Source organism: Nymphaea colorata, chromosome 2 (assembly GCF_008831285.2).
Source record: "Nymphaea colorata isolate Beijing-Zhang1983 chromosome 2, ASM883128v2, whole genome shotgun sequence".
In the NCBI taxonomy this organism is placed as follows: domain Eukaryota; kingdom Viridiplantae; phylum Streptophyta; class Magnoliopsida; order Nymphaeales; family Nymphaeaceae; genus Nymphaea; species Nymphaea colorata.
In genome coordinates, this window is record NC_045139.1 from 3,153,965 (window position 1) to 3,168,518 (window position 14,554).

The 14,554-nt window shown below is 36.2% G+C and overlaps 1 protein-coding gene across 1 annotated transcript; it reads right to left on the bottom strand.

The window, feature by feature from the left end:
• Positions 1–650: 650 nt before the first annotated feature.
• On the bottom strand, positions 651–6,724 carry LOC116248885 (uncharacterized). Its single transcript, XM_031621910.2, has 9 exons — positions 6,247–6,724; positions 5,298–5,491; positions 4,334–4,512; positions 3,927–4,211; positions 3,768–3,826; positions 3,277–3,313; positions 3,118–3,189; positions 1,836–2,157; positions 651–1,449 (listed from the first exon to the last, which is right to left on the bottom strand). The coding sequence occupies exons 1-9, from the start codon at positions 6,365–6,367 to the stop codon at positions 1,066–1,068; spliced, it is 1,653 nt and encodes a 550-aa protein (XP_031477770.1). The 5' UTR covers positions 6,368–6,724; the 3' UTR covers positions 651–1,065.
• Positions 6,725–14,554: the final 7,830 nt, after the last annotated feature.

The window sequence follows — 14,554 nt, forward strand, 5'->3', positions numbered from 1 at the left end:
ATGTATGTGTTACATTATGCATGTATTTTGATATTAATTGAAAGATCTGTAATACTAAATCCGATGAACGCTTACCAAACGTTCTTAAAAAATGACCCAATCGTGCTTAGGACTTCTGATGTGTTAATGAACAAGTTCTCGTCCTCAAGTTGATCAAGCCTGAGCAAGAGGATCTCAACTTGATCCACTCATTTATTAGCCCAGACTGGCAACCTGTTACAGTTCCATAATTGGCGTGGCTCGAATTATTAATATAGTGTCAAACATTCTGGAATTCAATGTTTAGAAGGGCAATCAATTGAAGGCCAAGAGAATTTTCACTGTTGGTGAAGCTTGACTTGACCTTTTAAAAGGATTAAAATTGACAACCCACATCTTTTGAAGGAATCGACAAATGAGAAAAGATTTGCCGGAGAGTGTTAAGTGTGTGCATTCATGTGTGTATGTGGGTATATATATATATATAGAGAGAGAGAGAAAGAGGGAGAGGGAAACTGCAACAATGGCATTCTTAAGGAGGCACTCCTGACCTAAACTGATATCCATATTGATGCCTTAATACACTCTAAACCGTGCTCATTTGTCAAATTGTCCAAGCAATCCGGCAGATAATATAATGGCGTCAGATTAAACTCAATAAACGAACCCAATTAGGCAGAGACATATCTCGATATTCTTTTCACAAGTAGAGCCCTTCTCTATTACATTGTTTTAGTATAAAATATACATCATGAAACCCAGAACCACGTGCATGGCAGGTCCGCATTTATGGACCTCCACAGTACAATTATCACTCATCATGCATCATGTGCATGGGGCCATCCGACCTGATCATGGAAACGTGGCATAGTACATCTACACACGCTTCGGGAGCCTACTATATCAAACGATGGGCATGGTGTGGCCTTTACCATCAGAACATGCCATCCCTACAACTTAATTAAAAACGCCCGGTGACATTCTGAAATTTACAGAGTAAAACAGCAGGAAAAGCTACGTATTGCCAAATGGGACTTCGCCCCACATGGATATACATGAAATCTCAAGAAAACTAAGCAGGTAAACCTATGGCTCCATTTTATCATTTGTGTGGTTGGTCGTTACCTTAACCACTGGTGTGTGAACGAACTCTTCCTCCCTTCGGGGGCGGTTCGCATATAGAATCCAGAGAACCAGACACAGTAGAACGCCGACAGAGATTAGCACCAGCCCGGCGATCACCAGCTTCAGGCGCCGCTCGAGACGAGGGCAGTACGATGTTGTTATGGTGTTGAAAGTATCTCTAACAAAATTACAGTTCTGTAGGTTGAGGAGGAATGGAGTGTAGTGATATAATGCGTAGCTCACGTTTACAGCAGTCACCAGCTGCTGATATGCGTCCGGAGTCACCCTCCCTGGGCTGATACAGACATCCTGAGAAGAAACCAGGCATATGTAGTTCTGCCAAACCTGAACAAAGAAAAAGACAGGAGCATAAGCAAGTCGGCATGGTATCGAGTGCACACATAATTGGATACTTGGTCATCCTGCAAAATCTGATGTATTACGAGTTGATTATATATGGTCCATGCACATCGAAAAACACATCAAATGTTCAGCACAAGCAATTCTGACGAGCGTTCTGTTCAACCATGTCAGACATGGGTTTGGTCTGACCAGGCACAAACTCAGAAAGCCAGAGTACCAGGCTTATTGCTAGGAGCCTCATGAATTATACCCGTCTCATTCCTCAAGTGTGATAAGCCCGTCTCATTCCTCAAGTGTGATAAGCCTAAAGTAGATATCAATCAAATCCAAGACTGAACATTTGATCCATGCAGCAAGTGGCATCTTACCTGTGAGGCATTGAAGAATGAAACTTCTTCCGGAAGACATTGGCGGTCACGCAGCTGTGAGTCAAAGGGTGAACACAAAGAGGGCATTGGCGGGCCAGACTGGTTGATATAGTGAGCATGGTGTGGGGACGGGTTTGAATTTGCACTCGTGTTGATAGCTGTATTTACAACATTTACAATTCCGTTAATGACTTCCTTGCTCTGGTAAAGTGTTCGATTCGTGGTCCTTTCATCGACGCATGGAAGAATGTTGCTAAGAGCACTCTCAGCTTGGGCATTGTCGACCCATTCTTTCATTGAAACACAGGTGTCCGTGATAGCACTGCAGAAAAGATATAACCAAAATTTATCTCATGAAACATTTTCTATGAAGAAAAAATGAAAGCCATGCTGGCAAGGTGCTGAAAACTTGAAGGCATTACAAAACATGCAAAGATGGGAGAACCAAACACAAAAGAGGACACTTGATTTAGTTCGATAGAACCAGTCTTTGATAGCATTGGAACAAAGACATCCAAAAATCATCAGACTTTTGAATATTTTCTATGAAGAAAAATGAAAGCTGTGCCAGAAAGATGCCAAAACTGCAACAGCATTCCAAAACATGCAAATATTGGAGAAAAGAAACAAACAGAGAACACTTTTAGTTGGATAGAATAACCTATCAAATGGTTTAGAATTTAGATTGATGGTGTTACATGATGCATGAAAAGATAAGAGTCTGATCTACCTCGAGCAACAAGATGCACCATGAATTGCTCAAAGCACTTCCCTCATTCACTAGAAAATTTTCTGTTTTACATATCAAGACCTTTCAGTTATCCATTTATTGTAAACTTTCCACATCAAGCACAATGGTAAATTTTACAAGCAAAGCAAGCTGACAATCATGTCCAAACAAACAAGTTAAATTTCACCACAAGCATTATTATTCCTCATTTCATGCTTCAAATGAACAGCACTGAGATAAACAGAAATGTTCTTTCATACAAAGCACAGTAGGAAAAAATCTCTCTCTCTCTCTCTCTCTCTCTCTCTCTCTCTCTCTCCTGCACACACATCCCCTTAAGGAGCTATGTGATCATTTCATACTAAGCACCTTCAGTGTAAACAAAAATCACCACTAGAAACAAGACCACGTGTATGACAATTGCCTTCAGAGACAACAAACAAGTTACTTTTGCTTATTCCATCCACAAGCCAGGTACACTACGCATTTTAGTTACAAATGGACTAAATAACCAACCAAAAAAGGAAGTAACCAACAAAAAAAAACTCTTACTTGTCAACAATAACAAAAGCTCCACAAAAAATGAAAGCAAGTGCTACAAGCAGCCAGCCAATCAACACGAATCTGAAAAGGGAAAAGCAAAGAATATAAGAAAATGGTTCGGTGATGACAACAAAAATGAATGAAAAAACAGATGGTGAAGAATTATACATGAACATAGCATGCCGGTATCTGAGGATGGAAAGAACTGCAAAACAACCAGTACAAATAAGAACAACAATAAGCTATGTGAAAACACAAATAGTTAACAAATCATGGAGAGGCACAAAACTTCCAGTGTATAAACTATCTAACTTCCTAAAGCTCAAAACCTATCACATATCCACATCCAACACTGACTAGTTTCAAGGGTCTCCCAAGATGAGTCCTTGCATCCTAAGATGCTATGCTAAAGTGTCCTGGTCCATACTTGTGGAAAAATAAAATAAAATGTACAATAACATGAAAATGACTACAAAATTTCCTAAAGCATATGTTGAAAATATGCTTAATCTGAAGGATAAGAAGACGGAGTAGGAACTGTACCCAGAAGAGTACAGTTCATTGTATGTTAAAAGACAATGTATAGTTGTTTTGCCTCTAATGAATCCGACTAAACAGAAAATATTTGTGACGGGGAATGCTCTCTGAGAGGTACATACTTAAACCAAGCACAGACAGTAGCAGCATAATTATTGCCATCACGACCAGTGTACATCTCCTGCACCACATAACAGAGTCGTATTGGCAATTAATAATAAGCGCAAAATAGAAGCATCTTGAACCTTTATTCAGATACCAATGAACTTATAGAATCTTACACAGCATTGCGAGCTTTCTGTACTTTGATAGAATTTTCAGCAGTTTTCTCATCAAGCATATCTGCAGAGCTACTCAATTCATTATTCAATTTATCAATTTCACTCAGGTTATCAGACGGAAGGGAAACTTCCTCCACATTTACAGTCTTTGCAAGGGACAGATATTCTGAGACATTTCTCAAGTTCTGAACAGTGAAGTCTGATTGATTCACAACAAATTGTAAGGTACGTGACACCCCTTTATGGAACCCATCTTGTCCAACAGAGAGAAGGATGCACCCAATTCTGTCAAAATTAAGAAAAAAGAATTGGAATATAAGTTTAATATACTCCTACGAGTATCAAGAGAGAAACGAAAGCAGCTAAAAATATAAAAAGAATAATCGTGAGATGTTCAAGAGAATTACGTTGCAACACAGGTGAAGACAAAAAGCAATGACAAACAAATCCATCCAGCTCTGCAACAATTTTTCCTCCCAAAATCTACCTTCCACTTACAGCCATAAATCATCACCAAAGTGAAGCCAAACAAAATGAACCATATTAATCCAACAGCAAACGCTCCAAAACCTGTAAATATAACAGACTGCAAAACCAGCAGTTAGAGGGTATTATGAGATCATCTAAATGGTCAATAACACCATATAAATGTTAACATGCAATTTTGAGAACATTTTTAATAAGTTAAAAAAGAAAAGCTTCGGTGGAAACACATAACGCAAGAATGATAGACAACTATCATTATGTAAACACCAGCATCACATCATCAACCAGAAGTACACGATAAGCCCCTTTTCTTTTATTATTCCTTCTTCTGTCATATGCTTTGTTCTTAAGAGAAAGTCAAATGCCAATTAGCAATTAGTAAACGCATTCACGCACACTGATATGTGTGCAGACACGAGAATTGTCATGCCTAAGATATTAAATGAGTAAAGTCAAAGAATAAACAGGAAAAGGCATCATCAACAATGAAAATCTGTTCCCCTGTATAAAAGCGAACAATAATTTCGATAAAAATAACCAAATGCCTCATAGTCCGTCCAGAAACTAGAAACTGGTTACAACACCATATTGTATTGGGTACTAGAATATCTATAAGGCGTCTCTGCATTCAAGTTTCAGACAATGGATCCACCTGATTAGAATTTTCAAGAAGCATGGTATCCGCAGATGGAACCACAGCTGTGCATTTAAATCAACTCATTATTGGCTTCAATGTGCATGGTCCCATAGATTCAAGCAGAAAATGTGAAAGATAGCAACAACTTGTATGATCTCCATAGATCCGTCTTTAGAGCTTTCAAACATATCAAACAATGGATCTTTATGAAAGTACAAAAACGACTATTAGAAGAATAAAGTACTTACAGCCCAATAGTGCTTGTTGGTAAAATCCCATCCTCCTCGATACCGTCTAAGTCCATTAAGTACATCAGGTCGATTAGTTCTATGATCTGCCAGTACAAAAGAGCCATTCGTTTCTGGCTTCCCCTCATTTGTTTGCGCTGTTGTTGGGTCAAACAGCAGAACTGTAGAAGCTAGAGGTGCCAAACTCTCATTCCCTGAACACAGACTTTCTTGTTTAGACAGAGATCTAAGCCCCACGCAAAATACACACACAAAATACACGTACATAGCATATAATGTTTCACATGCCAACAATCGTTCCGATTCGAATCTTAAATCTCGACATGATTATAGAAAATGAAAATAAGTGTTGCAAAGAAAAAACAAAGCTAGTTAAGTACACTTGCAGAAAGACGCACACTAAACTTTTTTTTTTTTTTACAAAAAATCAATTTCATCAAGAAGAGGATGATAATGATCACAGAGGACTGCGGTTTCTGAAGACAAAAAGAAAGAAAAGAAATATATTAGCATCACAATAGGCATGGGAGAACCATAAAGTTAAAAATAAAAAAGACTATCCAAAACGTCAGAAGCTCGATAAACTTCTCAATCCCATGAGGGAAATAATAAAGAGAGAACATTGACAGACCATTCGAAGCGGTTAGTTTTCCATAAAATCAATAAAAGGAAAAGGAAGTAAGAACGAAAGAACGAAAACAACCAGAACAGCAAAAAAGAAACAAACTCGGCTACCAGAATTACAAGCACATTGAAGAATGCCTAAACATTATCGCAAATGCGGTGAGAATAACGAACAGAAACAGAAAAATCTATTAAGAATTCTCAACCGGATCCACAAAAGAAAAGGAAAAAAGAACAGGAACACGTAAAAACGACTAGAAAGTAACAGAAAAAGGCCAAAAAACAAAGAAGCGAACTAAAACAACGATCTTCTCGCTTCTCTCACCTATAATGAACTTCCTTTCCGAGTCATGAACCTGACGCCGATTAAGACCCGCAGCAGCGTCCGCCAATAGCACCAGAAACAGCAAGAAGAACAGCGCTAATAGCGCTCTGCTGTTCCACATTCTTACTCTCTCTGAATCCAAACGAGCAAGCGCGAAAGACAGAGAGAGAGAGAGAGAAGGAGAAAGAGAGATGGGAGCTAGGCCAAGAAAGCCGTTAGCTCCCGCGAACAAGAAAGAAGCTCAGAGTGAGGGAGAAAGAAAGAGGAAGACACTAGGGTTTTCACATATCCAAAGCAATAACAAGATTTCCCCCTTCTTCTCTTACCTCCTCTTCTTCCTCTTCTTTCTCCCCTCTCTAATAAGAGCTAACGAAGAGGTGACAAGAGTGGCATTGCAGATCCCAAGGCCTCTTCCCACCATTAAAGAAGAGAGAGAGAGAGCAGAGAAGATGGCGGTGATCTCACAGTCACATGGAGAGAAAAAAGAGTTAGTAGAGAGAGAAAAGAAGCGCTCGCGCCTCCGGCTTTTCTTTTTCTTTTTTTTTCACCTAAAAAATAAATAATTCAACAAATACGCAGAACATGGGTAGATCGCCCGAGTAAATAACTACATTTCATTTTCCGGTCATCTTTTTAACAGCAAGTCCAGGCAGTGACGTTCCTCCGCGTGGGAGACGAGTAAGCTTTTCGCCCTTCTCCTTTTGATGAACGGTGAAAAGAAGGAAGCTTGATATCAAAATGCACCTGATAGTGACTTTCTTGAACAACACGGCAGTTAATGTCGCTTCAAAGCGTGCGATGTGAACGAGTGGACCTTTCGGCCCCACTTTCTGGATTCTGTTGGAAAAATTTATGAGAAACCCCCTGAACTTAGAGGTATTTCACTGGAAACAACTTAGCACTTGTCTATTTCAGATAAGTGTCTCTTAAGTCTTAAGCTGTATCGGTTGACATGTACTTTTTTATTTAATTTCTATTTTAAAATATAAACACTTTAACATGCTTTAAAATTTATAAAAGGTACGTTCGTTAATCGGCTTAACAAGGCATGTCAAGGTCGTCACGTTGATATATAACAAGCATTTAGCAACAGTAAGAATAGCATCATTTTTTTATAAAGTTACTTCATAAGAGGTATTTGGACGACATTCTACAATCTAAGTTTTACTTTTAAAACTAAAGTGTTTGAGTATCATCAAAATTGGGTTTTTGACAAAAACCAGTTTTGTAAAAGGAGTGGAAAAGGTTATTTAAAAACTAGATATTATCTAAAATCTAAGTTTTACTTTTAAAACTAGAGCGTTTGAGTATCATCAAAATTGGTTTTTGACAAAAACCAGTTTTGTAAAAGGAGTGGAAAAGGTTATCTAAAAACTAGATATTAGATATGTCACCAAACAAAAAAAAAGATTACTCAACTAATTTTTTAGATAAAGGTGTCATCGCAACGTCCCTTTTAACTTCTTGCGACGTAAGTTTTAAATGGAGCATGTTAAAAGACAAAAGTGCCTCAGTTTTTAAAAATAAGTATAAGTAAAGGAAGGTGGTTTATGTCATTTTTGATAGCCTCTATGTCCCATCTGAAATAAAAAAACGATCGAGACCGAAGCTTAGGTGGGGCAGGTGAACTATTTTAAATCATTATTTCCACGTTATAGTTACGTTGTGTATCTTAATATTAATTATTTTCTCTCTCTCTCTCTCTCTTGTTTTTGCCATTACATTTTTCATTTTGTCGACTTTCTCTCTCTTCCTTTACCGGAGCTGAAGTTGAGAAAGACCAAAATACTTGATTCGTTTGATCCCACTTCCACGTGGCAGCAATCCAACGGTGGGCTAGCCAGCGTTGAATTTCCAACATTTTTATTAAAGAAAAATTCGCTTTCGCAAGAAAAAGAGATGGGCTTCTAAAGTTAGCGCTTCTCGATTTCAAAGGCATGTCTTAGTGGTAGACACGGAAATCAATCATCTTCTTTTAGCCACACTTGTTAAATTTCTAAATCTGACTGGGATTGGTTGAATATTAGGTGACAGATTAACGAGTGAGGACGTTAATCAATCGTCGCATATTTGGATTTGTTGAATTGTATCTAAATCCAATTTTTAATATCAGAGTTCAAATATGATTCAAACCCAATTGGACATGCGAAACTGAATCTAAATATTAATTCTGATGCCATTTCTTAAATCTGAGATTTTAATCACCAATATCCATAAGTGATTTGGTTGAACATCCAACTGTTCCGGCCGAACTAAAGCAGAGTTCTTCAAGATTTTACTCAGTGGCGGAACCACATATAGGCTGGTTTGCCCACACCATGTTCTCAATTTTCTTTTCTTTTTATATGAAAATCGCTTAATATTTATTTTGTTATACGTACAAGTGCCTCTTCAAGCAATTGCGAAGCCAGCGTGGGGGCTGACGTGGGTGTCTACCCATGTTTTTGCTTGCTTTATTTCAAATTTATTCGTGCATGTACTCGCTTTGGCTTTTGTTTTCCTTTTCATAAAATTAAAATGATGGGCATTCCACATGTATGAAAAAGAAACTCAATTGATTATAGCAGTAGCAGCGTGGGGTTGGCATGCCCAATGTACTAGTACATAGTGCCCCATAACAAAAAATTTTTGACTCTTGTGAACCAGTGTCCTTTTTTAAAAAAAAAAACTTGTGAACCAGTGCCCAAGATAACTTCATGTTTTTATCTGTTTTATTTAAAGTTTGTTCGTGTATGTACCGGCTTCAGTTTCTGTTTTTCTTTTCATAAAATTAAAATGATGAGCATTTCACATATACGAGAAAGAAACTCAATTACTTATAACAGTAGCGGAGCCAGTGCCGGGTTAGCGTGCTCTATAGCAAAAAATTTTTGACTACTAAAACTTGTGAATAAGTACCCTTTTAAAAAAAATAAAAAAATTAACTCCACCACTGATTTTACTGCATTTGAGTCAAAATACTGACTGAAGAGTCGCGACTGAATGCCTTTGGCGACCACGCTGGCCGGTTTTTAACTTTCCGTTCAAACGAGGTGTCGAGCGTAAGAGGGTGGAAAGGCTCTTGCAGTATCTTTTGCCATTCAAAAGGCACGTTAAAGTCGAAACCACGACTGCCCGTCCAATAAATGCTCGTTGCCGACTCTGCCGTCATCTCCTGGTTCTTTCCACATACATGATGTGTGAAGGCGTGGGAAACAAAGATCCGGTGAATAAAGTGAGCCTTACCGGCCCCCAACTGTTGTCCTAATGAGCTGAACGATAGTTGCCTATGTTATTAAAGCAAAATAAAAAAATAATAATATTTCTTTTTCATGTGAATAGGAAGATTACAAAGGTCAATGCATAAAAAGAACAGTTTTTAAAGTTTTTAAATTTTGATGGTGACCAAAATATTATTTTTTAAAATTTATATATAAAATAAGTAAAAAGTTTTAAAACTTACATGTAAATTTAAAAAAAAAAATTAAAGTGGGGTCAAGACCCATGCGAGGTCCCCTTCGCTCCTCCCCCTGTCATTGTTACAATCCAAAATTTTCCTCCTGAGGGTACTAACTCAATATCTTTATTTTCTTTAGAGTACTTATACATAAACAATCACATATATCAAAGTATTAACATAATATTAAACTAATTTTACGATGTTCATCACCATGTAGCTCTGGAACTGGTGGCCAAAGCTCCCATTCTACCGTTTGAGATTACTTTGTGACCAATATAATTTATTTGAACAAGGTGGCGGCCATCGGAGTCAGCACAATGACCCCCTTTGTATACACTGCACTCTCTATGGACTACCCAGTTTGTGAAGCTGGTGTGGGCAACTGCCCACACTAGCCACCATGTAGCTCCGCCACTACAAAGGGTGTGGACACCCATATACTAGAGCCAAGGATTAGCCGCTGCCGACAACTGGCCTAAGCCGGTGCATCACAACTCCTCAAACATCCCTTCCCTTAAGAAAGGTATTTCCTAGGAAAAATGTATCTCAAGTTGTGGAGGAATAAATTCCACCTTTGAAGGCACTTCATTTGCAATCACTGGATCTTTTCTCTGATATATGTTTTTTATATAGGGGGAGCTAGAAAGTTTTGGTAGGACACGAGTAATAAATTTTAAATTTTTAACAACAATATATAAATAAAAAAAAATACCCTAAAGTATTAATATAAAATTAATTTATTGTGGTTCTTTCATGAAGGCAATTACTCACACGTTACTCACACCTACCTCCAACCAGGTTCGAGTTAATGAGCTAGGCCCATGCTAGGTCGACTCTAAGTGGTAACGTGGGCGATCTGTCTTAGGGTCCTCGACATACCGTAAAAACTGCAAATAAACTTGGTAAAGTAGCATCATTTTTGCGAGAAAAGAGGTCGAGGAAAGCATCATTCAATGCAAAATCTCGAGTTTTTCTTGTGGAAGTTGTGTCACACCAATTCCAATAGACAAAGAAACTTTTCCTTCAAGAAAGGTCTTTGAGTGGAAGAATCTTTTTGAAGGTAGTGTGCAATAAGTGGTACTCGTGCTATTTAGCATGAAGGAAAACAATTGATAGGGCCACTTTTTCGAAAGCTATTTTTTTATTATTTTTTACCTACAACCATTTATATATATATATATATATATATAAAGAGTGATAGATTCAAACTCATGAAACTAAGTTCTTTAATAAGTTATATTTTAATCAACTCGTCGATCATCGAACTTTTTCTGTAATAAGAGTGGTACTTAAACTGGAGACTTCAAGTTGACGCTCTTTACATTTATCTCTTGCCACCTCTTCTAATTTGGAACTACCCTTTTATTGAAAAAAAACACCCCTTTATTTCTTCTTTTATACGAAAGAAATCATAATTTATTTGCCATTATATATGTATGTTCAAAAACAAAAAGAGACGTGAAGCTAGGGTAGCTAGTGGAGCTAGTGCACATGAACACCTAAGTTGCCGGTTTGATTCTTGTAGATGCTTCCAACAATATCAATTTATTTTATATATATATATATATATATATAGCTTTTTAGAGTCATAGGCAATTAAGAGAAAAACAAAGAGAAGAAGTTAATGAGCATTTTTATCATTTAATACATTTTTCTCTCAACCGTCTATCTGCTTTAGATGAATGAACTTAGTTAGATAGCTAGGTGACTTTTAAATAACCAGAGCCGTTGTTCACTCACTCAAAAGTTGAATGGTGACTCTAACTTTAAACCATTGGATGGGTTTTGCATGATCTTTTACTTGAGAAAAATACGTTCACTCAAGAGAATCACTTTATGAAGATATTGGACTTTTCTGGGGTAATTTTATTTTTGGGACCACTGATATGATTTTTATATATAATTCATATTGAGCTTCTAGAAGTTGAGCATTAGCTCCCCAGGTTCTATATTTATTGTTGCAAAGAGGAGTTATATGTCACTTTAGTAGTGATTATGGTGTTTGAGTATGATTTCGGAACCCACGACATCGTCGGCTGCCGACTTAAGACAAAGACTGCCAGTGGAAGGAACTAAAGAAGCTAAAAATTATTAGTAAAACCCTTATACCAGATCTAACCCATTAGTGATCCCTCATGAATTTCATACACTGGGTGGTTAGAGAGAGGTACTCTTTTGGTTAGAATTATTGGTTCAGCTACTCTTGGGTAGGTTTGGCTAGTGAGATTTGATAAATCTTTCAAACTTATATTTTAATTATTTCCACTTAATTATTTTTTTTTTCAAGCTAAGGTTAAAAGCTTCTATCTAGGGCTTTCTAGGATCGATACTCATATTCTCAATCATTTAGAGGCGAGGCAGAGCCAAAAATTTTTCATGAGATAGGCCGAATTATAGTTTCAAAAATTTAATAAAAGCAAAAATATGGTATTTCAAAAAGTTTTTATGTTGGGTATATGAAATTTTTAAAATTGACATGTAATTTAAAAAAAAAATTGAGGTGGGTGGCGTTAGGGGCCCTGCCGGCGGCCCTACTTAGGCTCCTCCCCTACATGTGTGGGCGTGGCGCCCTTGCCCCAAGATCATGATCCTTTTGATATCTTTTTAACCTGCTTGGTTCGAGAATTGTCAAAATTTTGAAACTATAGTTATACTTTTTAATAAAAAATTTTAGTTCCGGCTCTGATGTAACATGAGGTAGATGACAATAATAATCATGCATAAATAACCTTTATTTTCACGTAACATGACGTAGATGACAATAACAATCATGGATAAAGAACCATTATTTTGATTTCTCTCACTAGGGGGGCTACACGTTACTTGTCAAAAGTAATTATTCTTATTATTTAATTTATGATTATATGGTGGAGGTGAATTTTGTCAACCGTTTGCGCGGTGAATTTTCTCGAGGGTTAGCAATTGGTACACGAAGAGAGACTAAGAAAGACCGTCCGTTTCATGTGTGGGGCAAAGTGTTACCTAACTTCCGTTTTAAAGTAAAAAGTTTGGTTAACTTTGAGACTTTTTGTCTGCAAGACTAGTCTAACTTTGGATTTTGTTTCCAACACCATTTTTTCAACTTTCAAACCGTTATCTGAGCAATATAACAACAACATTGACCAAATATTTTTAGGATAAAGTTTTAGAAAAATATTACAAAAAATGAGAGAATGACATGTAAAACACAATAGGGATGTCAACATTTCGTTTTTGAATCGAATGTATTTTTTATAATATCTTTTTTTATCTTATGTACACAAGAATGATCAGAAGTCTTACTATATGAACTTGATTTTTTAATTCTTAATCTGACTATGATCCCAATTTCACTTTTGGGGAAGCATCCAGAAATTTTTCGTTTTAGGAGCTAAACTATATTTTTAAAATTTTAGCAGGGCCCAGAATATTATTTCCTTATGTATGTTCAACTAAATTTTTAAAAATTTACATGTAAATTTTTTATTTAAAAAAAAAAATCTAAAGAGCTGGCCGACTTTTAAACTTACATTAAGTCTTAATCTGAGTATAATTTTTAAATACACAACCGCATCTGGGACCACATATATATCAAAAATCAACTTTCGAACTAGAAGGATATTAGATATATACTGTTTATTTAAAATTGAATACAAATCCAAATCCAAATATGACTTAATCTTTACTTAATTGAATCTAATTCTAAATCCAACCTACATCTAATTCTATCAAAATAATTACACAACTACAAAGGTGAAAAAACTATTCTAGAGTTGAAGGAAATAAGTCACCTATGTCCCGACACAACTCTAAACCTTGGAGATAAGAGAAGAAAGATGACCTTAAACCCTTCAGCCAAACAGTGGCATTCATTCACCTTTTCTAAGTTTGTCCACACAAAATTTCTCATATATATATATATATATATATATATATATATATATATATATATATATATATATATATATATATATATATATATATATATATATATATATAAAAGGTAGAATTGTTAATATCAATGTGTATAAGTTAGTGTTGATGCATCATGGGGTCGACCCTTTACTTGAGGCTAAATCACTAAGTCAGCCCATCAGTCCAAATCACATTATGATAAGCTAAGAACCGACTTTAAAAATGTTGGATGTACACAATTTATTTGAAACGGAATTTAAATTTGAATTCAATTGGATATTAGTTTAAAACTGAATCGAATCTAAATTGGTGTCAATCACCTATATATGTTAAACATGGAAATTTATTGGACCCAATAGAGGGGCGAAACTAGAAAATTTTCATAAGGGGGGAGGGGCCAAATTAAAGTTTTTAAATGATACGGGCCAAAATATCTTTATTTAAAGTTTCTAAATTTTGATACAGACAGAAATATTTTTTTTAAATTTTTTTATATAGGACAAATAAAATTTTAAAAAATTTACATGTAAATTCCTTGTAAAAAATTGAGTGGGATCAAAGCCCATACGAACCCTCTTAACTTCACTACTCACTGTGTAGGCAACTGCCCACATGTGTCTCTGCCCTGTTTTCTCTTTGACTCCATATCTCAGACCTCATGAAATTGGAGCTACAATTGGGTCAGCTCTAAGTTTAGAAAAATTACCATTTAACCTTCCCTTTCACCGATAATTCCAAAAAGCGTCCTACTCTTTTTTGAGCTTCTTGATATTATAGCTCATATTTTATGCTGGCTGTGGACGCAGATTCAGCACACAAGTTTCTCCTTTTTTAACGGTTGGATACGACGGCTCAGATTTTGTGTCTATTAATAAAATATAAATTATGTTTCTCATATCAAGACCCATCGATTCTGCTGAAAATGACTAAATTTTTTTTAAAATGTTCAAAAAATGTAATCATATTGTTTTAAAA